The 24,331-nt window shown below is 40.2% G+C and overlaps 3 protein-coding genes across 3 annotated transcripts; all 3 read right to left on the reverse strand.

Moving 5' to 3' along the window:
* Positions 1–6,334: 6,334 nt before the first annotated feature.
* Positions 6,335–10,774, reverse strand: LOC145902607 (calpain-A-like). Its single transcript, XM_082990643.1, has 11 exons — positions 10,573–10,774; positions 10,133–10,285; positions 9,670–9,801; positions 9,299–9,492; positions 9,098–9,229; positions 8,913–9,024; positions 8,586–8,674; positions 8,140–8,310; positions 7,906–8,009; positions 7,528–7,664; positions 6,335–7,017 (listed from the first exon to the last, which is right to left on the reverse strand). The coding sequence occupies exons 1-11, from the start codon at positions 10,741–10,743 to the stop codon at positions 6,799–6,801; spliced, it is 1,614 nt and encodes a 537-aa protein (XP_082846769.1). The 5' UTR covers positions 10,744–10,774; the 3' UTR covers positions 6,335–6,798.
* A 1,609-nt stretch (positions 10,775–12,383) lies between these two features.
* On the reverse strand, positions 12,384–13,986 carry LOC145901960 (calpain-8-like). Its single transcript, XM_082989781.1, has 4 exons — positions 13,886–13,986; positions 13,523–13,638; positions 12,949–13,064; positions 12,384–12,599 (listed from the first exon to the last, which is right to left on the reverse strand). Exons 1-4 carry the CDS (start codon positions 13,984–13,986, stop codon positions 12,384–12,386), a joined length of 549 nt encoding a protein of 182 aa, XP_082845907.1.
* Positions 13,987–16,439: 2,453 nt separating this feature from the next.
* LOC145903249 (calpain-A-like) lies at positions 16,440–23,336 on the reverse strand. Its single transcript, XM_082991313.1, has 11 exons — positions 23,132–23,336; positions 21,324–21,482; positions 20,584–20,715; positions 19,800–19,993; positions 19,498–19,629; positions 19,316–19,430; positions 18,984–19,072; positions 18,495–18,665; positions 18,018–18,136; positions 17,577–17,713; positions 16,440–17,033 (listed from the first exon to the last, which is right to left on the reverse strand). The coding sequence occupies exons 1-11, from the start codon at positions 23,300–23,302 to the stop codon at positions 16,809–16,811; spliced, it is 1,644 nt and encodes a 547-aa protein (XP_082847439.1). The 5' UTR covers positions 23,303–23,336; the 3' UTR covers positions 16,440–16,808.
* Between the last annotated feature and the right edge of the window lie 995 nt (positions 23,337–24,331).

A 24,331-nucleotide genomic window follows, 5' to 3' on the forward strand; every position in this document is an offset into this window, starting at 1 on the left:
TACGTTAATTGTTGCACATCAACGTCTCGCACCTTCTACACCTAATTATCTAACAAACAGAGGGAAACCAAAACAAGCAACCAATTGTAACCGAACACACCATTGTTCAAAATAAAGACGTCTGATTAGTAAAGGTATCAGTTGCTTTGGGCTTTCGGTTGATCGTTTGGTCACTTTAGTTAACCTACATCTGATGACAAAACCTGTGGAACAAGGATTGAACGACTCGCTAAAAAAACGGCTGACGTTTGGAAAAAAGCGCCTATTGTTAGGTTCTGCCCTGCTGTGATTTGTTTGGTTTGTTCCCACACGTTAGTTCGGAAGTGGAAGGCCCGAGGAAAAGTGTTTGGCGCAGTGCACGGCTTGAGTCCTTTTGCAAAGTAGATGGCTCCGTCGAAAGGCTACAGATCTTGCAGCAGCACCCGAAAATCGTATTAGTTCCGCAGACCTTCGGTAACATATACAACGCGGCACCGCTGAATGTTAATTGGAGAATTCGGCGGCTTGCACCACAAGTACGTGCTTTCACGGTTGGCGTACGCCAGTTGAGACACGACCTTCGGTTTTAATCCATTTTAATTAGCCCTTTGCAGCCCCATGGCCACCAAAACCAAACGACCGTGGCACTAAGACAAAACAACAAAAGTTGATTCCTGACCTGAACGAAACTTGCCCAGAAATCCCTTTGTATTTTACCTGGCAGCAAAACACGAATCACCAAAGTCCCTCTTATTTTGCACAAAATCACTTTCAGGTGATATGCACCGGCTTTGCGTAGAATGTAACAAGAGTTTATTTAATGTATCTCCATAAGCACGAAATTGCACTATATGTTGAATGGTTCGTTCGCATCCTGTAGGTATAGATCATATTATTTTACTTAAAATGTATCAAGTATTAATTTTCTTTACGTACAACTTTACAGAGAGACCCAAAACAATGTGGACACCTTGTCCTAACTTGTACATTGAAATTTTTGGTCTCTTTTGGTTTCAATTGCTGTAAAAGGTGCTTGTAATTATCTCTTTAGGACAGTCAAGGGCGTGAGCATTGTTGCGTCACTGAGAGGCAAGGTGACGATAATGATCACGTTCCATTACCTTGTATCGTCACAATAGGGCAATGATCGGTGGTTTTCGAAGGTAGGTCAAAATGTGGTCAACAATTACCGTTTTTTTGTGGACTAATTACGAATATCCGTACAGTGACACGCCAAAAACTGCAAATTCACGCAACGTACTGCCAACAGTCACAAACCTTGTGACAATAATATGTTTGAAAATCGGTTGAAAAGGGATAAAAATGTAAGCATATTCAAATTTTAAACTAAGAGAACGGGGGTGCTTTTTGCAAAGTATGACTGAAGCCTATCGACCAGTAAATGCTTAAAAGTTCATCGATCTCTCAAATTGTATCCAGTCGGCGAACACATAATGCTACTTCCACGATGACGTAAGCGTTTGGGTGTCCAGCACACCCAAGCAACGGCCAGAAACGTGAGCATCACTTTTAGTGCTGTGTGCTACATCGCGAACGCAACAAAAGCACGAATTCCCTTTTTACATTTTGATTGCTGTTTTTCAAAAAATCTGCTTATTTTGCTTAAAAGTGCGTGCACAGCATGGCGTATCTAAAAAGGTCAGAAGTTTGCAGCGACTTGAAGAAAGACAAAACGGTTTTAAAACCTTCCGAAATGCCTGCGTCGTAATTCGCAACGATAAAACTAAATGAGAAAACTCGGACAATTAAAATCGAACGCAGAGGATCGCGATTGCGCGATATACGAAACGCCAGAGGCGACTTTACGTGTCAGACCAACAATGCTGCCATAATTCTGGTATACATCACTAGTGCGTGTGTGGCAAGGCACGAGATGTCTGCCAGGCGACGACTGGTTGTAAATTCAAATGAATCTATTTGATTTGATTTTTAGACGGGGCACCTGTTGTACTTCCTGAATTCGCCAACAAAAAATCTTGTCATTAAAGCCCGAATAAATTTCTGGTGTACGTTTTCGCAAAGTGGATGTCATGAAGGCATATACACGTAAAATCATCCGAAAACGCCCATCCGTAGTTTATGGAAATCACGGTGCACTGTAGCAATATAAATGGCAATAAAATGCGTATTGTCACGTGGCAATCGTGCATTCCCAAATTTGCTGCGCAACATATCTACCACAAAACCACTGTGTAAAGCACAAAGTCAATCACGCAATTGTTTTCAGACAGCTCTGTCTGTCACCATAAAAGCCGACTCGAAACCCTGACAAAAAATACATGACTATCTTTCGAATTTCCATCACAGCTTAAAACACAGAAACGCAAGGAATGTTTGGTAAAAAACGTTTGACAAAAACCTGTAAAAAATCTCGACTGTGCAGCGTAATAGCGCAGGGACAAAGCAGACACACTACCATATCGAGCTGCTAGATTTATCGCTTCGAGTCATCCATTAACCCGATAACCGCTGGAATTTACTATTGCGACAGACAGCCAGTACTGAGCACACACTCCATTGGCCTGTTTTAGGCTCGCGCGGCAATTCTCGCGTCCTCGTAAAATTACAAATGTCACCGTTTTATGTGTGTATCTTTCACAGATAAGTAAATTATTGTCAAAAAGTTGTCAACTGGTTAAAGTGAAAGTCCCTCAACGGCCAAGAATATCTCCCCCACCTGAAACTATATTTTAGCCAAGTAAAAGGGCGAGAAAATTGCAAAGTTTTTAGTCACAACCCCACCCCACAGATGAACTTCGTATACAATTTTAGCGTTGGTTACTTGGCAATTTTCAAGCAAACTCTGCAACCAGGGTTACAAGGTTTCGAGTGGGCGAGAATACGGAGCATGCGGCCAATCAATTACACCACCAACAATTTTCCAATCGCCCCGAAAAAAGGTCGTCCAACACTCACTGACCAAAAGCAGTCCTGGCGAAGAGGATCTTCAAGTTTTAGTCACCACATCCAAATAAACTGCCCAACTAGATACATCTGCCAAAAACGATCCAATCAAAAAAAAAACAATCAAAAAATTTAGTAAAATGAACGGAAGTGGCCGTTTATCGGTGAATTACAAACGTAACAAGTCTATCTACTGGGCAGGGTCGTCTCAGGCATCTGAAAACAAACTACGAAACTACGAAAGTTAATATATGATTAACGCGAGCGCTCCAGGATGCTCAAACAGCCCCCAAGAGCCACAAAGCGTAAATCGAGAAAACAAGTGCTGGCGGCAAACTCCTCGCAAACAAATGACGTCACGGCGGTTAATTGGCTGAGTGAGAATTGAAAAGGATTCAGTTACGGAAGGTCAGGAAATGATAGTTTTTCATTGATTTGTCGTTTTTTTTTGTCGGAGATGCAATTGTCTGGATTTTTGTTTTTTTGCTGTACACATTTTTTTCAGCTGACTTTATATTTTTTATATATCTTAAAAGATACATAAAGTATTTTTCCTTTTGAGGAATATATGATTTTCAGTATGGCAGGCGGCGACTCATTAACACTGCTTCTTGCCAAACCGTGCGGACCCAATAACAGCCAAACACTCATAACCCACTTGTATGCGGTCATCCACTCTATCCAACACGCGCGCCTGTGGCTTCAATCGCTGCATTTGCATCGCGGGGGAATGAAAAAAGCGAACCAACGAAATGAAACTGAACGAATAGGAATCGGTTCCTAGAAACAACAGGTTTCGGTAACTAACTGTATTGAAATGCGTTACACCATTGGGCGACGAACGCAGGGTCATTGCACCACGATCACGTGACTACAATTGTCGCAATTTTCGAATTCGTGACCCTGCTCGAACTTACAACACTTTAGCAACGGAGACTGACTTCAGCCTAACTTCGATAGTACAAACTACCAGCACACCAGAAATACGGTAGGAAGTCGACATAGGCAGACCGAGTGACGTCAGAATTTGTCGTGCGGACGTAAGTTTCATCTGTGGGAGAGGACAAATGCATAACCGTTAGTATATGAACGTCTGGGGCGGATGTTTACGCTACAAACCTAGCCGGGTGAGCTGCCGGTACAGCGATGGGCACGGTAAATGCACTTGCTGGCAGGAATAAGCGAGCATATCATAGTGATCCAAAACTGCGCTGTTTTGGGTTTAATAAAGACATATATATTATGCATACGGGTGTTATTAATGTTGTATTTACACGGTGTTAACGTTACCATACCTGTCCTTCCTAAGATACAAGACCAAGCAACCGATGCCCACAATGAGTAATATTTTATCTGCGTGTGCCGCTGACAGGTTTAGTAATACGGGTCGACATATTGCTGTCAGAACGCCAAGCATTAAAAGGCAGGAGCCCTTGGTGGGGTTTGATTTGTCCCAACGTGCTGCTGGTATTTCATTCCACAGTGACGTCAGGAAAGCGTCGTGCCGCAGCTGCAGGAGACTATACGCAAGGCACAGAAACTGACATCTCCCACCACAAGAGAAAAATCTACTAACCGCCATCTAATCTTGGCAGCACTGCATGCCTCCGAAGCCAAATGTACAAGACAAAAAGCAATTCAACATTAATCCCTCAAGTATTAGTATGTTGTAAAAATGACCTTATTCCACTAAAACAACCAACTCCCTACTATAACGCTAATAAACGGTATGGTTCCTCAATTCTTGTATGTATCATTAACACACATATTTAAATAAAAAGAATCAATGTTTGTTTTGGTTCAGGATACATATATACTGTATATGGGTATTGCTGGGTTACTGGTGTTTTCAGGGAACTATACTTTTCCTGAAATGGCTGAAGGCCGAATCAAGATCTTGTACACACAGACAAAATAAAAATGCATCAAAACTTTTCCAATATATATATATACATATGACAAAGTGACCAACTGTTTTCCATACTTATCAGTTTCGGGTAAGATATAGGTTATCTGGCAAAACCAGTAGGTTGAGGCTACTATAATTTCTCATCACTTATCACGTTGAAACAAACAACAAGTTGGGCACGACATAAACTGCTTTGCCGAGAAGTGAGTATTATGTCCGCAAACATAACAAACCACAATCCACTTATAATTGACAGAATTTCATGTGCTAAGACCTTTCAAAGTGACAACTTGTCCAAGCCCAACGCAACACCACAATAAACAGAAAAGTACAATATACACTTGAATTGTTACTGCTAGTTGCAAGAAATATCTGCATTGGCTAATTATGTGGACTAAAATAATTTGTTATGCTCCAAGGAAAATTACCACAACTATTTCCTTGAGAACAATTTAAGCGTCCACATCTAGACATGTACATTAGTTACATTCTAGGATCAGCTGAAATTAAAAAAAACTTCAAGCTATGATGAAAACATGCTGCCATAAGATGTAAACAACGAGGCAATTTTGCAAAACATAAAAAAAACATGTAAAATGAAAAGCAAAAATACATTCTCAAATATTAAAGCCTAAGTTTTATTATTACAGGCAATAATCTTGAATTTAAAAAAATCAAATTTTCAATTATATTCCTAATGTAGCCTACCTGATATAACTTTTTTAAGGTGCGTTTACTACATTATGTCATTACACTTGCTACGTGTACAATTACTTACAGTCAATAAAAACACATAAACAAAAAAACTGGGTCTGGTTTGTCATTTCTTCCTTAATTACCAACAACGCCAACAACCTTCCTTCCACTTTCCGCTCGATGCAGTTTCCTTCGTCGTGGGTTGGGCATTTGCGCAACGATCCGTGACGAAATTATTATGACGGGCCATGACGTTTATTGTATGACTTTACTTGAGATATTTTGACAATTGACATCACAAACACTAAAAATGTCATTGTCTTTGTTCAATCACTTGCCCATGGAACAAATAAGATCAACTACAATTTAAATTAAACAAAAGAAACAAAATTGTGCATCTGGTACTCAACCTTTCTACACTTGTAGATTTGTAAAATTTCAAAACAAGTTACGGAAACTAAACCAAAACGTTACAAACTAAGCACATTGAGGCAAAAATACGCACCATGCACTAAAAGAATTTATTTATTACAGGGTCAGAGCTAAGAAACACTGTTCCAGTTCATGAGCAGGAAGATCACTTCACATAGACATATGTTTTATTTTTTATGGCCTACGTTATTTGAGTGCCTAGAACATTATCGAAAGTGTATCGAAACATGATAACAAAGATTTCGCAAACTTGCTATTGACGAGGACTGCAATAGGCATACTGCACAAAGGAACATCACCTATACGTACGTTTAAAAAAAAAAAAACAGTTTTTGACATTTGCAGAGAAGGCTATCATACCGAAGCATTTTGACTACCCGATGACGAAAATCCTCACAAACCGTCCTGTTTTATTTTCGTAATATCAACAGAAATCAGTAGCGACAAATTTGTTTGTGTGGTTGCATATACACAGATGCCAATAAAGTTTTATACACAGATATAATTTTGTCCATTCAAAAATTAGGTTAAAACTCTACGAATTCATCTTCATCGTAACATGTAGCTTATGCACATATATGTAGTCGTCACGTCACCAGTCGAAATGATTGCTGCAAGTTGTTGTGCGTATTCGCTGACGTTTGCGAGAAATAAAATGAATTGAATTGAATTGAATTGTAGCGAAGTAATACCATGCAATTAATAGACTTTTTGTTTTGATGACTGGTTTCAAACTGGTACATTTATGGCATGGTTAAGTAAAGAACCAGGCAAAAAATGCTACAAATTTTGCCGTCAGTATTTAGAAACGAGAAGCAAGGTAGGCTATTTACAGAGAAGTTACAATGAATGGTCTCTCAATTCAGCTTTTGAAGATCCACAGGTTTCTCGGTAAAGATACGCAGCAGGAATTTGCTGGTCTTGCTGACTTTATGAACAGAAGGCACAACCACGTAGTAGCCGGGGTCAAGCAGACCAGTAACAGTGACCTCGTGGCGATTTGTGTAATTTCCGCTAGACAGGACCTCTTTGTCCAAGGATCCGACTTGAAGTTTCCCCTTCGGACGTTCTTTGACCTTAAATGGATTTTGAACTAATTTTTAATTTTGCCTTTCTTTACTCATTTTTAACTGTTAGCAGTGGTTGTGTAAACAGTTTTTCCGTCATCACACTATAATCGTCAATTTTTCTAGCCCAATGGCATTACAGTGGCATGGCAACAACATATATGCAAACGTTTTTTCATGACCAGAAGCTTTGAGAGAACAAAACGCGCCTTTGCGTGGACCTTTTTTGCTGGTGATTACATGAAATGAAACCCAGAGGGGAACCTTTACTTTTAAGCAGACAAAGGTTTTCGTTTGTATCGTTTGCTATTCATGCACCCTAGACTGGAATGGAACCTGTACCACCCTCTGGTTGGGCGTGGTCATGGCATCATGCAGCAAAACCCAACGCGATCACGTAGTGAATAATAAAAGCTAAGTGTTATCCTTGATAAGATCATCCACATTTCACCACTGAACATTCAGTAGAGTGAAAATCCAACTTAGTTTCGGAATCTTAATCAAATTTGAAATACTCACCTTGTATATACTCAGAGATAGATGGAGATTCTTTGCTCCCTGAGGCTTCAATGCTCTGACGGATTCCTGCATCAAACCAAGAGCCACAGAGCATTTTCCCTCCTCCTCCGGTTCGTCTTCGTCAGGATCAAAATCATCTGAAAAAAGAATACCCGTCAATAACAAAATAGGGTGTAGACGGAAAGCGTATGCTTGATTTAACAGACAAACATACTTAGATTCGCAAAATCTTAAATTTGGAGGGGTTGTTTTGACTCCTGTCAACTTTATTTTATACAAAACATAATAAGCATCCTCATAAACGCGGCTCCAGATACATGGGTTGTCGACCTCTGTATCAGTCCAAGCTATAACACTTATACCAACATATAAACCAACCTGGTTCCGTGAGCTCCATGAAGTACTGGGGATTTTTTAGGTACAGGGATTCGGCATCGGATTTTCCTACCGCCCATTCCCCGTATATCATCGACCTCAACCATCTACGTGGTTATATTAACGTTAGTTCGACTGTAATATAATTTCCAGGCTATATTTTTTGTGTGTTTATAAAACAAAATTGCACTAGTCGAGTATTTGCTTCATTTATCACGACAAAAAATTAAAAGTAACCTGTCACCGGAGGGCGCCCCGTCGCCATCAAAATCAGGACCAACTGTGCAAACCGTAATTCTCGAAAAATAATGAGAAAGGTCGTCAATGGTCATCCACCATTCGCCGTTGTCTTGGTTCTCATACAACTTCCGCTTCACTTTTTTGCTGACGTGATCCCAAGTTGGCGACCTGAAAATGATGACATTTCGGCCGTGATGTAACTGTTCGTTAATATTTGATAAACTGATCGCTTATGGTTCTTAAACTTTTTAAGAGAGTCTTGTTTCTGATATGCTTTCACAAACTGGTGAAAAAACTGTATCTGGCTTACAATCAGAAGAAATATTGGGTATTGGAAATATTGGGTAATGCTTTAAAAATCTTGCTGTTTGATTTTAAACATTGGTTAAAAACATTAGACAAAAGCGCTAAAACGCTTCAATCGGCATCGAAGTTCAACATACTCATCACTCCAATCTCCTTTCCATTCAGTGCTGTTTCCCCATGGATTTCTTATTTTCACCAGGCTTACCTTGGCTGCCTTGTAAGTCACCTTTGTAAGTATATACAATTATGAATAAAACTTTACCACTGAATAGAGTTTAAAGTATTGGAAGTTAATGCGCAGTATTCGCTTGTGAAGATGTCTCGTTTACGTGATCTTTGTACTAAACCAAACTTTGCGCCGGCTTCAAACCAAGCAACAATATACACGTGTATGCAATATGATCTAAACAACATTTGGTCAGTGACCTGCCTTAGTCATAACTTATAAGTAATGCAGTTGTAACCTTGGAAACTTTCAGCACGGTGTAGGCGTGGGCACCGATCAATCCAGTTTCTTGACTGTTTACCGTTTGACGGCTGATGGCAGCGCACACAAAGCTACGGGAACGTGTCGCCCTGAAAAGAAACCGCGTACCTTAAATTTGAAACGAAAATACAAGCAACCTTGCTTTTGCTGAGCGGAAATTACTTTTTCAGCACGATAAAGAGATGGTTTGGCGTTTTTGGGCCGAGGTCGTATCTTACGGCAATGCCCCCGGTAAGGTCTTCCAATGCTTCCGTGGTACTTCCACCTTCTATCGCTTGGTACGACTTGTGAAACCTTTAACATACAATAATGTTTTTTTTTCCCAACTTAAATCGAACAAAAATCAATAAAAGGTCTCTATACTTTGCGTAAGCCTTTTCCACCAGAGGGAGCCAGAACTCATCTGGGTCACTAGAATGTCCAAAGAAGAGTGAGCCGTTCAGGGTGGGCAGGGCGTCGTCGATTATCACGTCAACCCACTGCCCGAAGCGCCAAAATCGAAAATGAAACAACCCTACATAATTCGGCCCAGTCATGTCTTGGTGTTTTGGTATCACCTGAAAAAACAGACGAAGAAATGTCATCTGACGTCATATCGTTTGTTGCTGAAACCGAGTGTTCTTAGTTTCGGTGGTCAAGGTATTAAAATCCGTAACTAAAATACAATCACCCTTGCAGGGGCATTAAACCGAATGCAACGACACTCACGTATAAATGATGCCAGAATTACGAACCTTTCTAAAAAACTTGGGGGATCTGGACATTGCAGCGCACGAAGCTAAAAACCAGCAGTCGCCCAGGCTACCCTGGCGAATATCCTCACTGCTGAAACCATCCTTCATCAGACTGGGATTCTCGGACAGTTCCTACAGACAATGCGTGGCTTAAATAATGCCTAAGGAAAATATATTTTAAAGACCTTGACTTTCTACATTTACAGTGTTCCGGTTTTTACTTTATCACGGATAAAACACTACGAAATTTTCAAAGCATATTGTTTTGCACGTAACGCCATATGTCTATTAAACGATATTAATGTTGCGTAAAACCATCCGACACAAATTGAACAACATAAAATAAAACGTGACAGACACTACACCAAAAGTATTCAAAGTAGCCATTCTTACAAAACGCGATTCCTCCAAAAAAAATTGGAAATTGAAATCTGTAGAAATGTTAGTTTGACTTCAACTATACCGTAGGTCTCTGCCACTTAATTTTCTCCCAGCGACTGGGTATAGGGGGATAATGGAGCGACTTGGCATCGCTTGGGAAGTCTGGGTCGTTGTAGAGGTACGACTGGCCCTGCCGCTTAAGTTTCTTCTGGATGTTTCTTATCTCCCGGTATTTCTTCAAAAAAAATACGGTCATAATTCAACTTTTGCAGTGTAGGCAACCATGGTATGATGTCTTAAGTGCTATAGTTAATATAGAGACCTTCATGTGGCATATTGATTTAAATCAATTTAAATAGCACCCGTGGAAATGAGTAAGAGCTGGCAAAAGATGCACACCAAACAAAGCAGAACGAGACGCAATAAACATATGTCTGTCAATGGGGTTCGAACTCACATCCAAACGTACTTTGCATTGGTGATTTGCAAACGAATGTTGGTTACACAACTGCAACTACTTACCGACTCGACTAAGTATTCTTTAGTTGTTAAGCTTCCTTTAACATTTTCCACAATATTCGGATTGGCCTCGACTTCAGACTCCATTAGTGTTGGGTCTTCGTCGATGACGTCAAACTCTGTGTCATTTCTTACGTCAACCAATGCGGAATCAAGACTCTGTTGGTTTCCCATAATTCAAGTCCAGTTGAACAATCCTAATTAAAGTCCTGTGGAATAAACACGTTTAAACTCGTTAAGCGTAGATAGCTTGAAACAGTGTTTAAATTATCTTCGTGTAGTGCAAGTAAAACTATTCATAACCAAACAAATATTTTCAATTCGAAACTTTTGTCAGCAGAGCAATAAACTATGTTTCTTTTTTCGATATATATTTAAAAGGGCACCTTAAAGCGACGTGCTTATGCTGTGCCACAAATGAGAGCCAAACGTTTTATAGTATTTTCGTTCTGGTAAGAAAAAGGCATTATGTGATGGGTGACCCAACCTAGCAACAAACCGACTAAACGACGGTAGGTTTCCCATGCAGCGCGTGCAGCTCTGCAAACTGAGAAAAATGTGTGTTGCAAATGGTTTATTACGTTGCAATTAGGTTCATTTATTTCATAAAATTACTTGTGGCTGAAACATTGTTTGACATAAAAAGCATTGGAGACATAAACCAGGCTTTTAACCAGTTATCCCCAATCGCATCATAATTCTATACTGTTCGAGTTAACCATGTTTTCCGCCACCAACATTTTCGCAATAAAACTGTGATCTTGCAGAGGGCTTAATGCCACGGAACCACGTTATTATTTAACTGTTGCAATCAACAATCCAAAATTTCGGACTGTTTTTGCATAAGGCTACAACACACCAAACGACTGCAGAGGTTATGTAATCCCGAATGGGAAATGGAAAAAAAATGGGAAAGAATTTTTTATAACGTCATGGATGTTTGTGTGGCTCACATATGAGTTTTGTGGACTTTGGGTTTTGAGTTTTGTGGACTTTGGGCCGAAAAATCTGGTGGTTTTGTGCAGAAATGAAAATTCGTGGAAAAATCCATGAATCATGCGTAATGTTGTTCGTGTGTATGCGCCGTAACACCGCAGACCAGAACTATTGCGCTTGGCTTTCAGAAATTACTTGGAAAAATCACTGAAACGTGCAATAGACGTTCTGGATGAATGTATAAATTCAAACGCATGCTTGTACAAAACACTGTGAAAAAAAACTCCAGCTAATGTTACAAAGAAACCAGTGTTGCATACGACTGAACGATTATATAGATGCGTGGAAAGTTGCTTGTTGGAATTCTGAGCATGTTTTGAGAAGTTCGCCGTGGTTTTAGGCATTTGTAGTCAATTAGTTGATAGGAGCCAGGTGGCGTTAAAGAGTAATAAAAAAGCAACATCTCTTATCCATGTCCAAAAATCGAAGTCAAAATTAATTGCTCGACGATTCCTTCAGCCACTCACAACAAACAAAGACACTTGGAGTTGATTTGTAATTGAATGTGTACAGGTACCATCAAATTCCGCCAAAACCAACGTTCAAATCGACAAAATTGCCAAGTTTTGAGCACACAACAATACAATCAACTGAGGCATTCATATTTAGACGCAGATATCACTTTGTTGTTTTCATGATTGATCGCGAAACAATAACTTCAACTGCATTTGTGATATATTGCTTTTGTAGCTCAACTCATATGTACAGTAAACAACATGGTTATAAGGGTTGCAAACTTTAGTATGAAAACACGTGGTAGGGAAAGAAGGAGGCTACTGGTGACTGGAATAGAACCAATTATACATTGTTCTCTCAATTCAGCTCATGAAGAACCACAGGCTTCTCGGTAAAGATTCGAAGCAGGAATTTACCATCCTTGTAATACCAAGTGGAAGGCACAACCACGTATTTGCCAGGGTCGAGCAAATCAGTAATAGTGACTTCGCGATGATTGGTGTAACGACCGCTAGATAGAACTTGTGTTGTTGTATTGATAGAAGCAGCGTCGAGTTTTTCTTCGGGGCCTCGTTTACCTTCAAAGGGGTTTTGACGTTAATTTCCGTATTCTTTGTCACGGGTCTATTTGAAGTAGTTGGGTGCTGCAATTCTATCGTATCTAGTTTTTTGACCACTAGGATGTAGGCACACTGCAGTACCCTATAATTCCACTTGACATCTTTGTTTTACTCAACAATAAAACACACTTCTGACATATTTATCATTGTTGTTCGTATACAACCGGCTATACAATGAGTATCTGCATATAATGATATTATCGGGTTACTTTCAACATTTCATCTTTGATCAGCCGAGCATTTCGAAAAGGATATAGCTATAGAGCTAACCCAGTTTCACAATCTTATCACATTGGAGGATTATCACCTTGTATATACGGAGAGATAGATGGAGATTCTTCACTCCATTACTCCGCTGCACTCTTCTGCACTCCTGCATTAAGCCTAAAACTACGTGGCTTTTTCCTTCATCCGTTTTATTGTCTTCAGCAGCATCAAAAAAATGTGAGAAAAGAATATTTTAGTAGTGAAACAAATCAAGGCAGCCAAGAGGCACAAGGGATGTCATCAGAACAAATTATGGGTTACATAGTGTTACGCTGTTCTTTTTTAGTTACATTTCTTTGACTTATCACACATTGTTGATTCTAAATCGGCTGTCTTTTAGTAAACCTAACCACTTCAAAAACTAACTTAAACTCAAATATAAAAGTAAAAATTTTGAGATTAACAGTTTGGTTAATTGTAGGCAGAACTTAAATACACGTTCCGCAATGAAGCTTAAAACGCGTGATTAACATAACCAAAATTAAGTTGATTGCAAATAGGATTGACTGCACGCATTTTATTTTGTCTGATTTGCTCGTACTCGTTGCAAAAATGCATTGCATGATTCATTAGTCCGACTTAATATGCAGATCCACAACAATGCATAAACCGACCTGGTGCATCGAGTTCCATGAAGAACTGTGGGTTCGTTAGGTACTTGGATATTCCTACATTGCCACCAGGCAATTTTCCAACCACCCGTTCTCCGTAAATCATCGACCTCATCCACCTATATGATATGGTCATAGAGTGCCGCACTAAGTACTCGAATTAATCCAAAAGTTGCACAAACTTGGGCACAAGTTGTGTTAAATTATGTTGATTAATCATTTTAACACTCCAGACATAAAATAGGTCAAAAATATGGTTCAATTGTTCAAGTTTCTATACAATTTCTTAAATATTCATACATGACAGTAGTCGATCATCTGTCTCACAAATCACGACGAAAATGTAAAACATTGTTTCGCCTATACCCGTCACTGGAGGACGCACCGTCGCTGTCAAAATCCGGATCATTGTGCAGACCCAAAAAGAGGGGAAATGATGGCAAAAATCGGCGATGTTCGTCCAACATTCGCCGTCGTTTTTTTACTCATCCAATTTTTACTTCACATCTCACTGACGCTATTCCACTTGGACGATCTGAATACGATGCATTTTGGCCATTAAAAAACTGCTCGCTTATAATATAATTTCAAACTTATTGGATAAGGATAATTGAATTCATTGTGGTCACTAGAGTGCCCATAGTAGAGTGAGTCGTCGATAGTGGTCAGGGTGTCGTCGACTCTGACGTCAACCCACTTCCCGAAACGCCAAAAACGAAAATGGAACATTCCTACATAATCCGGACCAGTCAGGTATTGGTCTTGTGGTATAACCTGATTAGACAAACAATAATATTAGATAGCAGCATGTTGTTTAGCACCGAAACATAACGTGTGCATCTTAGCCGACCCGGAGGGCGAATAGGGTGATCGCACCCTGGAACGTATTGCATCCCTGAAAACAACACTGCTGTAGGATACAACAAGCTTGTCCGAAAACATTTTTTAGTTCGCCACACCACTGTGCTTTTGTCCGATGCATGCATTGCTATCACTCGTCTAGCTGCCAAAAGTCCTACTATGCAACAAGGAGTTTTAAATAATAATCAAATTTTTTTTAATCTTTTCCAGTTTGGAAAATACTAGTCCATTAAGTGTTCTTAATGCACCAAAAAGTAAACTTTTTTTGTTATCGACAGATTGAAACAAGTGGCGGCGCAGTGCACCACATGCTGAATATCTACTTTTTTCTTCTTACCTGTTACATGCGCAAAATTTACAATTGCACCCGCCATTTTACCACCTTTTCAACAGTTATTAGACGCCATAGCAGCAACATGTGCTGAAGTGTCCTCAACTGTGCAAGGTTTTTGTCTATGACCAAAATGGAGCACATCCTACCACTGATCAGAACACGCCCACAATAAAACAATGCAGGGAGCCTAACGGTTTAAAGTTTTCGAATCGCTCGCACAAGATGCGCGTCCAGCAGAGCATCAAATCACGTTTCCATTTTCCACACAGCATTTAGTAGCATTGCTCGCTGAGTAAACTGTTGCTGCTCAAGTGACAAAACTTTAGTGGTTTCGGTTGGTCAAAAAAATTCGAGGCGATCGGAGTCATGTGATGAATGTTCGAAGAAAACTAATGGAAAATTGTGCAAGTTGGTGTTGTAAGGGCCCAGTTTCCAGTGAATCTCGATTACGAAAGCCTGAAGGAAAGACCCCTAGGTCCCCAGCATTGTCGTGTGGGTTCGGGGAATAACTTCTCGCGTCATCACATTCTTTTCTCTTGCAACATGGAGTGCAAGCGAGATACGCCTAAACACACAATAAACTGCGCACTTGTAACACTAGCTTATACGTGCAATTCAATATCCATTTTCTTTAAACTCACAAAAACATAGGTCATTGAACATCCATCACATTGCTTAGAACGCCGACAGTTTTTTCGACCAACCGAAACCACACACTTCAAATTCTTGTTTACGGCACTTGCGCAGCAGCGAATTGTGGATACTCAAGTACAAATGTTTGTACTGCGGACAGGAGGTGATTTGACTCTACTGAGCACAAAAAAGGTTCGAGATATTTGAGGCTGATGCTCGCAAAATCTTTGCAGTGATTGGACTTTGTTCGGAACGCATTATTTAGATCGGCAACAGTATTATGTGGGGTTTAATGATAAATACCTGAACATACAGCGAGAGAAATGGATACGCAGAGACCTGCATTGCCTGACAGAAAAATTGGACGCGCCATACAGCAAGTGAAAATGCTACGATTTTGTTTGGAAGATAACTTTTGCTACTTTTTCCAGATTCTTTTACACCTTTTACCAATGTTACTTTGTTGTGTTAACGCGCTGAAAGTGACGTTGACCATTATAGCCTTTGGTGTGTTTTGTTGTAACCTGTCTGAGACACGAACGCTAGTGACAGTAGAAAGTTATGTGCTATTGTTATACTGATGCGATGACGCATACGCCAAGCTCACACAGCATTAACATCGATGTGCACCTGCGCCACCTTGCGGCTTAAATCATCCGGAACGACTTTCGGTGAAGTTTGAATGTTGCACATGTTGTTTGGTATTGCTTGTTCTTGTTACATTGTTTTTACATACTTTATGGCCATTTACACCTGATAAAGCGAGAAGATCTCGCGAAAGCTTGTGTTATTTACAAAATAAAACTTAGTCTCTTTAAACAGAGCTAAACCAGAAAGTACAGATCCGTTTCAGACCATAGGAAATTGCATCATATAAATTATTATTAAACAATTGTTTAAGGCTTACCAATGCCACTCGTAAGCCAATGCAAGGAAGCTGCAAACTTTTAGGAGGTAGTTACATAGCTATCCTCATTAACTAATCCACAACTAAAAAACACACGTGCATTTCAAACTGAAAAATAATGATTTATGATTGAATATACAAAGTGCAAATTATTATCACATTGATTCAAAAGCAACATTCGACGCGATTGATAAAAATGTCCTACATTTTGAGTACGCAGTAGATTTGGTAATTATAAAATATAAAATTACAAGCAACTAAAACATTTTAAAAGCGAATTTAGGCAGAAATATCGTCATCTTTAGCCTGAGATAATAGTTGAAGAATTCAGCTGTGTGTAGCTGTATAGCTTGTATGTACATAGATGGGCATAGGCAATAGGTTATCATAGAAAAGTTCTTTTTGGTATTTTACTTTAGGTTCCGCAAATAATCAAAACGAAAACACACAAAAAAGCCACGGCGCCAATAAAAAAAACAACGTCTACGTCAAACATTGGGAATCGGCTTTAAAAAAAAATACACATCATGACATGTGGAACACATGAGAACCTATTAGTACAGCTCTTGAAGGTCCACAGGCTTCTCGGTAAAGATACGAACCAGGAAAGTGCCAGCAAGGTCGGGGTAAAACGTGGAGGGCACAACCACGTAGTATCCTGGCCTCAACAAACCGGTAACAGTGACTTCTCGACGGTTGATGTAAGTGCCGGTAGTCAGGACTTCCTTGTTTCGGCTGAAGTATCTCGCGTCGAGTTTTTTCGTTGGGCGTTCGCTCACCTTTCAATGGATTTCGATTGTGTTTCGGTTTTGTGGCATTGTCTTCACTTCGCTATCGCAAAGTCCAATCTTAAACTGCTTTAGTATCGTAAACAACCCAAGTTACACTGTTTTCGCAATGTTAACGTCGCCTTATCTCTACTTGCTGCGTGGTTTGGTATTATACTAGGGTGTCATAGCACAACATACTGGTAAAAAAATTATATAAATGTATGCATTATGAGGACATCGGACGCCTTAACGGTTCCTGTTGCAAGTTTGGCCCTAGTTTTTGGCAATTCTTTTGGCAGTGTAAAAAAACATCACAAAATTCTGGGAAATTTTGGAGAAACTTTGCAGATTTTCGATTGTGAAAGGAGATTGCTTCATCTGCCTTATGGGTGTTTGTGGCCCAACAGTAAATTTACAACAAGTCAACAAGTACAAGACACTATCTATTGCGTCAGTAACGAACGAACCAATCGTTAGCTAGCCGCACTTTTTGACGGAGGTTTAACATATCTTAAGCCCCTGTAGTTTCCAACCGTTCCTATGACAACTTACCCAAAATATATTAAGAGAGAGATAAAGATTCTCCACTCCCTTGGATCGCTGCGCCCTCCTGTACTCCTGCATTAAACCAAGAACCACGGAGCATTTTCCTTCCTCCTCCGGTTCGTCTTCAACAGGATCAAAATCATCTAATGGAAAAATAGATTTTGTTTATTTTGCTTCACTTCCGCAAAGTTTACTTTTCTTTCAAACCGTAACCGAGAGCACGGTACTTTCATACTTTTAACTATTACTCATCATTATTATTGTGACAGGAAGTTTTCTAGATTTCTTCCGAACACTTACAAGATTATAAAACACAACTACGAAATAAAGGACGATTTTCTTAAAAAAGACCTCACCATCCCAATAAAATTTATATCTAGTCGGCCTAAAATCATATCTACTATATAACAACAAAACTAACAGTCTCACAATAATCTATAGACCAACCTGGTTGCCTGAGCTCCATGAAATACTGGGGGTTGGTTTCGTATTTGTACAGATCGTTTCTACAACCTCCTGCTGTTCTTCCAACCACCCATTCCCCGTTGATCATTGACCTCAACCATCTGTGGGACGACATTGTTAGCTTGAAGGGAGCGATAAGATTGAGGGAAATAAATAATTAAGTTGTCTAAGTGAGAAATAAAAATGATACGAGCAAAGAAGTCGGAGCTGGGATATTGCAACCAAAGTAACTATTTGCACTGATAATAACCGCAGTAATGCTTGAAACGTTTGTGTTATAGCACAATGCTTTAACCAGCAAACTTCTAGCTTTGGCTATTATCTTTACAGTTAACGCTTCGAATGTTTTGCATCAAAAATGGCACACGCCACTAAGTAAGAATACTAGAATTTGTCAAAAAATACATGCGTTTCAGTTGGTCGTTGCTGATCACCTGTTTCACAAAACATTTCGCCTACCTGTCACCGGAGGGCGCCCCGTCGCTGTCGAAGTCGGGACCAACCGTGCAAATCGTAAGATCCGTAAAGTAATGCGAAAGGTCATCGAAGTTCATCCACCATTCGCCGTTGTTTTTGTCCTCGTACATGTTACGTTTCACATCGTCGCTTACGTAATCCCACGTGTGCGATCTAAATGTGATGCAACTCCGTCATAGTAAGGAGAAAAGCACGTGGTGCAAGGAAATTTATAGGATCGCGGCGCTGTTGTGTATATTGTGTGTAGGTGGCGAGACGTTATACCCAGTTGGCATTGGACATGTTTTTAAAATTGACACAGCGCTTATTTCTGCTGTAACATATATGAAAAAAGCAAACATGATGACTTCAGGTTGTCAGAATGCTTACAAGTTAGCACAACAAATGAAGTGTTTATTTTGTTTTTGTAAGCTGAAATGTAATAATCGGAACGTTACAACACTCCGCAATCAACATTGTATTTTAACGTACTCATCACTCCAGTCTCCTTTCCATTCTGTGCTGCTTCCCCAGGGATTCCGCAGTTTTACCAGGTTCACGTACGCTCCCCTGTAAGCGACCTGATGCATAAAAAACAATATGGGTTGTTTACCAAAAGTTGGAAAGAATAACTGAAACGTTGGAATATTAACCCGTTTGCATGAAATTAGTTTTGCACAATGCAGAAAAACTATGACTTTATTAGCGATGACGTATGCTTCCGACCTTCGTACCAACCTGTGTGACTAAGGCCACTGAAAGTCAATTAACATTCATGGCTTAGTTTCTGTGTACCTTGTAAACTTAGCTCAAAATCTACCAACCTTGGCAACTTGCAGCACAGCGTAGGCATGAGCACTGACCAAACCCGTTTGTTTGTCCACACTTTCCGATACTCCTTCAATGCCAGCACAAGAGAAACTGTCGTAGCGCATCGCCCTAAGCAAACCAATGAGTTTAATATGGGTGGGAAACAAGCAAAACTGTACATCCGGGCTGAAATTACTTTTTCAGTACGGTGAAGAGATCGTTGGGCGTCTTGGGACCGAGGTCGTATGACATCACAATGCCACCGGTAAGATCCTCCATTCCGTCTTGGGTGAATCCCCCTTCTATCGCTTGATATGAGTTGTGAAGTCTGAAACAAAAGAGAGAAACGTTTTAATGCAGTAAATGGAGCAAAAAACGACGCCATCTTCAAACATTAATACCATTACATAGGTTTTTAAATATTTCAGAGAGACACGGAAGTAAATGTGACAAAGACAATGTATATCCCAGCTTTTCTATAGAATCAAACCACTATACTTTGCGTAGGCCTTTTCCACCAGAGGGAGCCAGAATTCGTCGGGGTCACCAGAATGTCCAAAGCAGAGTGAATCGTACAGAGTGGGCAGGGTGTCGTCGACTATCACGTCAACCCACTGTCCGAAGCGCCAAAATCGAAAATGAAACATGCCAACGTAATCCGGACCAGTCATGTCTTGGTCTTCTGGTATAACCTGTTAGAACGAACTTTTATTTTCAAGTTTGTGTAAAATTTGAAACCATAGCCTGCATTGAGATTGATAAATCATACTGCAAGGTGTAATAAGGTGTTGTGCGCTTGTGTGTTTTATCAGGGCACTTGTGCGTGCAGTATATTGTTAAGGCTCTGCTGAAAAGTAACATCGATTAAAATATATAATATATTTCCGGAACTCCAAAACGATCACAATATAGCTGAGTAAAACTTTTAAATCAATCTTTCAGACAGCTCTTTTAAAGATGTTTACTACTACAGATACGGTATCGATCGACAGCCTACCAAGGTGGCTTGGTTTACCGATCCGGTGTTGTTTATTGTATTTTCATCGGCATACTACTACAGATACGGTATCGATCGACAGCCTACCAGGGTGGCTTGGTTCACCGATCCGGTGTTGTTTATTGTATTTTCATCGGCGATCACAATATATTTACACTTTCAACAATGACTTCTTTTTCTGCGTCTTGCAATGCTTCGACCATTTAATATCAGAATAAAAACATTAATTTTAGCTAGGGTCTCGCAAATGATATTGCAGTAAACGTATCCTGCACGAAAACAAACCTTTTTGAGAAACTTGGGCGATCTTGATATTGCAGCGCACGAAGCCAGAAACCAGCAGTTGCCCAGTCTACCCTGTCGAATATCTTCGCTACTTAAACCATCCTTCATCAGTCTGGGTGTCCTGGTCAGATCCTGTGGGAAAAGCGTAATTTACTGAATGCCAAGCACAGCAACTGTGAGGTTTATAAAGTTCATTTCGGCAATCGCAATTACGTCGCATTGCTAATGTTTTGGGCGCTCAGTTTCAAGGTCAAATACAATCAGAATTATAAAAACAGCGATACATTTCGAGAAAACATGTTTCTGCAAAAGATTGAAGCATTGCATTTTTTTGGCTAGATGTGTCGTCAGTTATTTTAGTTCGGTAAAAGTGCTGAAGAAACCAAACGTGCGGGCGGGGCTGCAAATGTGAATATGAACAACAAAAGGCCACAAAGCCGACTGGCGACCAAAGCATATTTGCACTATGCTGGGATACAAAAGAGACGTGGATTGGAATATGAAATTCGTCTCTGACCCGTCAACGTTCGCAACAAGCAAGAACAATCAACCTGCGATGTTTTTAGTCCAAAACACGTATATAGTTTGTTAAACGTAATGAAAGGCCACTCATCTTATTCAAGACCACCTAACTTAACCTATTAAAAAAGGGATTATTGATTTTACCAATTGGAGTGCCCGCAAACAGCACATAATCATCAAAAACTCATGATCGTCCATCACACCCAGTCAATATTTACCGAAGGTCTTTTCCACACAATGCTCCCCCAGTTCGGCGGGGCGCTGGATGAGTAATAGAGCGACTTGGCCTCACTCGGAAAGTCAACGTCCCGGTAAACGTACGTCTTGCCCGCCTCTTCGCTCTTCTTCTGGATTGCGTCTCGTATCTCCTCGAATTCCTATAGGAATGCAAATAAACAGGTTGTCAGGCTGTGTTTCCAAGTGGTACACCGGTGTCGTTTATTGGGAATCAACTAGGCGACAAAATCAATCACTCCCTTTTGTACACCCTGACGAGTCATCCCATGGTAAATAATGTAGATAGGGGGAATGACTACTACAATGCTGAAGAAACGCACTTTTTGTCAAGAGCAACGTGACTGCGAAAACAGGGCCAATGACCTTGCGAGCGAGACAGTTGCTCGGAAAGCTTGTACGGCTACCGAAGATATTTACAAACCACTCCGTACTGAAAAACATGGATGGCGCATGCTGATCTCGCGAAAGTTAAATATGCAAACTTGTTACATTAAGGGTCAAACGAAGTTATTGCGTGGCATGTTAAACTGAGCACCAACCCAATGTATTGAATATTTTCAATACAAACTTTTTCAAGGCTTATAAATTTAGAGAATACCAACTTATTTAGAGAAAAATTTAGAGAATAGCAGAAAACCCACAAAGTAACATTCTCAAAGTATTTATCCTCGAATTACCCTCAGAATTCCAGGAAAAATCAATGAATCGAGCAAGGGACAAAGGATGCGTGAAAAATTATTCATGGTATCACATTTCCGGTTCGCCGCCAATATATGGGGCAATATAAACATTCAAATTACACGGACACGGCAAATTGGCACACGGCACACCCGGAAATATCGGCAAAGTTATAAACCTCGTCATGTCAATAGCGTAAACTGTGTCTGTCAAATGCGTGCCTGTATTGCACAATTGTATGTCCATTTGCACAGTGTGGTGCTACATAAATTCCTGTTAAAACCAGGAAACCTGTGGTCAGTGGTCACTCCTTATTCGCGTGCTCTATTCATGTTATCACGCATAGCTGTTGGGGAAAACACAGTTTTGAATGGGAAAGTCGAATTGCTTGTACTACATCTGCATGATTGGGTATACATAAACATTTGGCAACTTTCAAACCAATGGACGCGATAGATGGACAGATAAATTAATTGTCACAAACGTATAATGACAAACTTGAGGCTGGTAGTTTCCATTTAGAACTTTATCATTACAGCGTTGGACGCAGTCCACGGGGACCATATAATACCATATTAACTGCGTATGCCACGTACACATATACGTACTGAATATATATTATAGAACAGAAGTGAATGCCAAAAAGATATGTTTTAGTTGTTATTGAATTAAAGCCCGACAAGTCTAAACGATACCAAGAAAATTTCGACCCCAAAGATGTTTACACTTACAGGCCTAGTACGGTGTCGCACGCAGAACTTTAAGGGGTCGTAATGTCTCACAAAGAGGTTCGCACCGAAGTATACAACAATTAACTGCACTATTTCATGAAGTACGTCCCTCCTTCAAGTCGTTTCATTACAAATATCTGTTGCAATATTGTGTCTAAGTGGTCTCTGAAACTTGTAACCTGTCAAAAAAGGTCGGGAGCGAAAAGTTTTGGCAAGCCCTGACCTGAAGTACCAGTCCATTGACCGACTCAGTTACATACATTCAGCTCAAGAGCTACGTGGAGTAAAGGTTCCCACGCAAAGTAATGCATTTGTTGAGGTCTACAGATGACGCTTATGAAACTAATGCAGAACTTGCCACGACACCCGTAACCACTTACCGACGTGACTTTGTGTTCGCTGAATGTTGAACTCCCCTCCACATTTTCCTCAATATCAGGGTCGTGTTGAGGGACTGGCTCTGGGGGTGGGGGTGCTTCCTCGGTAGTTTCGTTAAAATCAATTTCGTTTTCCTCTTCTTTCGGCTCAGAAGAACTGGAGTTATTACCCATACTCGACGTCGAAGTGCAAATTCACTAAACTAAAAAAATCCTGTGAAAACACAGAACCAATAAGTTTTTGTACATTTAGTGATAAAACACAAGTTGTCCTGGGTATTTGGAACTTCAAATAAAGATATATTTAGGTCACGATGTCCGCGGGCAGACCAAAACAAAGAACTTTACACATGAGTGATTTTGTCGCAAGTGTCAGCCTGGCTGGAGACCTTTGTTCTTGCCAGTTAGGCAAACGTAGAATTGCCTCAACTTGTAAAGCGCAGCAAGCGTGTTTCTAGACTAACACATTGTTTTTCGCCGAATTTCATATCACAGTCTGTGGTCCGCTTATCACTTGTTTTGTCTGGATCTAGAAATAAGAAAATGCCTTTAACCATATAGCCATCCGTAACGCTGCGGTTAATGTTTAACTACATTGAGAGTACACGCACCGACACTTCGACAAAAAGCGTATTTCCCGACTGAAAGCATGGCTGCGGGCGTTATTAACGTCCCGAAGGAATTTCAAAGCGGCGCCTTTAATGCCCTGACTGTGGCGATTAGATGTTGAACCACTGCAGACTGACACTGAACGGTCCTGTAATTGCTTGACCTGTACTCCACTGTGTAAGATACAGAAGCTGATCATAGTCCACCCCTGTACTTGTTAACATTGTACACAGGATCTGAGAAATGCCGCGCTATAACATTAAAATATCTCGCCAGCAAATGTTGCACTACATTTTAAAATGATTGACGTTTCCTGAATGCGCAAATGCACCTGAAAACTAGCCTGTGTGCATTATTGCAACAGAACAGAACGCCTATTGTGACAGAACAGTTCGATTCCGCAAAGTATCGACGTCATTAAAGAGCTTTCGAACACAATAATCAGATCTTGTTCTGTGCTTGTCACATTCTCCTTAACTGTGCGCTGAGTGAGCAGTGTTTTCAAACCGGCAGAATCAAGTGCTACTCGACAGACGCTGTTTGATTTGCGAAACGCTCGAAAAAGAAAAAAGGGGATCTTTGAGACGAGAGAAC

This window comes from Ascidia mentula, chromosome 5 (genome assembly GCF_947561715.1).
Source record: "Ascidia mentula chromosome 5, kaAscMent1.1, whole genome shotgun sequence".
Lineage (NCBI taxonomy): Eukaryota > Metazoa > Chordata > Ascidiacea > Phlebobranchia > Ascidiidae > Ascidia > Ascidia mentula.

Bases quoted from the DNA above. Each gene is read 5' to 3' on its own strand.
- LOC145902607 (XM_082990643.1), bottom strand. From the start codon at position 10,743: ATGGGAAACCAACAGAGTCTTGATTCCGCATTGGTTGACGTAAGAAAT. The intron at 9,025-9,097 runs GTAATTTCCGCT...GTTTCTTTTCAG, and splicing joins CTCTTTATCGTGCTGAAAAA to GGCGACACGTTCCCGTAGCT. The intron at 8,675-8,912 runs GTTACAACTGCA...ATACTTACAAAG, and splicing joins CCGTGCTGAAAGTTTCCAAG to GTGACTTACAAGGCAGCCAA.
- LOC145901960 (XM_082989781.1), bottom strand. From the start codon at position 13,986: ATGTTGGACGAACATCGCCGATTTTTGCCATCATTTCCCCTCTTTTTG. The intron at 13,639-13,885 runs GTATAGGCGAAA...CATATCATATAG, and splicing joins GGTGCGTCCTCCAGTGACGG to GTGGATGAGGTCGATGATTT. The intron at 12,600-12,948 runs GTGATAATCCTC...ACCCCTTTGAAG, and splicing joins TATCTCTCCGTATATACAAG to GTAAACGAGGCCCCGAAGAA.
- LOC145903249 (XM_082991313.1), bottom strand. From the start codon at position 23,302: ATGGGTAATAACTCCAGTTCTTCTGAGCCGAAAGAAGAGGAAAACGAA. The intron at 19,431-19,497 runs GTAATTTCAGCC...TGGTTTGCTTAG, and splicing joins CTCTTCACCGTACTGAAAAA to GGCGATGCGCTACGACAGTT. The intron at 17,714-18,017 runs GTTGGTCTATAG...TTTTTCCATTAG, and splicing joins CATGGAGCTCAGGCAACCAG to ATGATTTTGATCCTGTTGAA.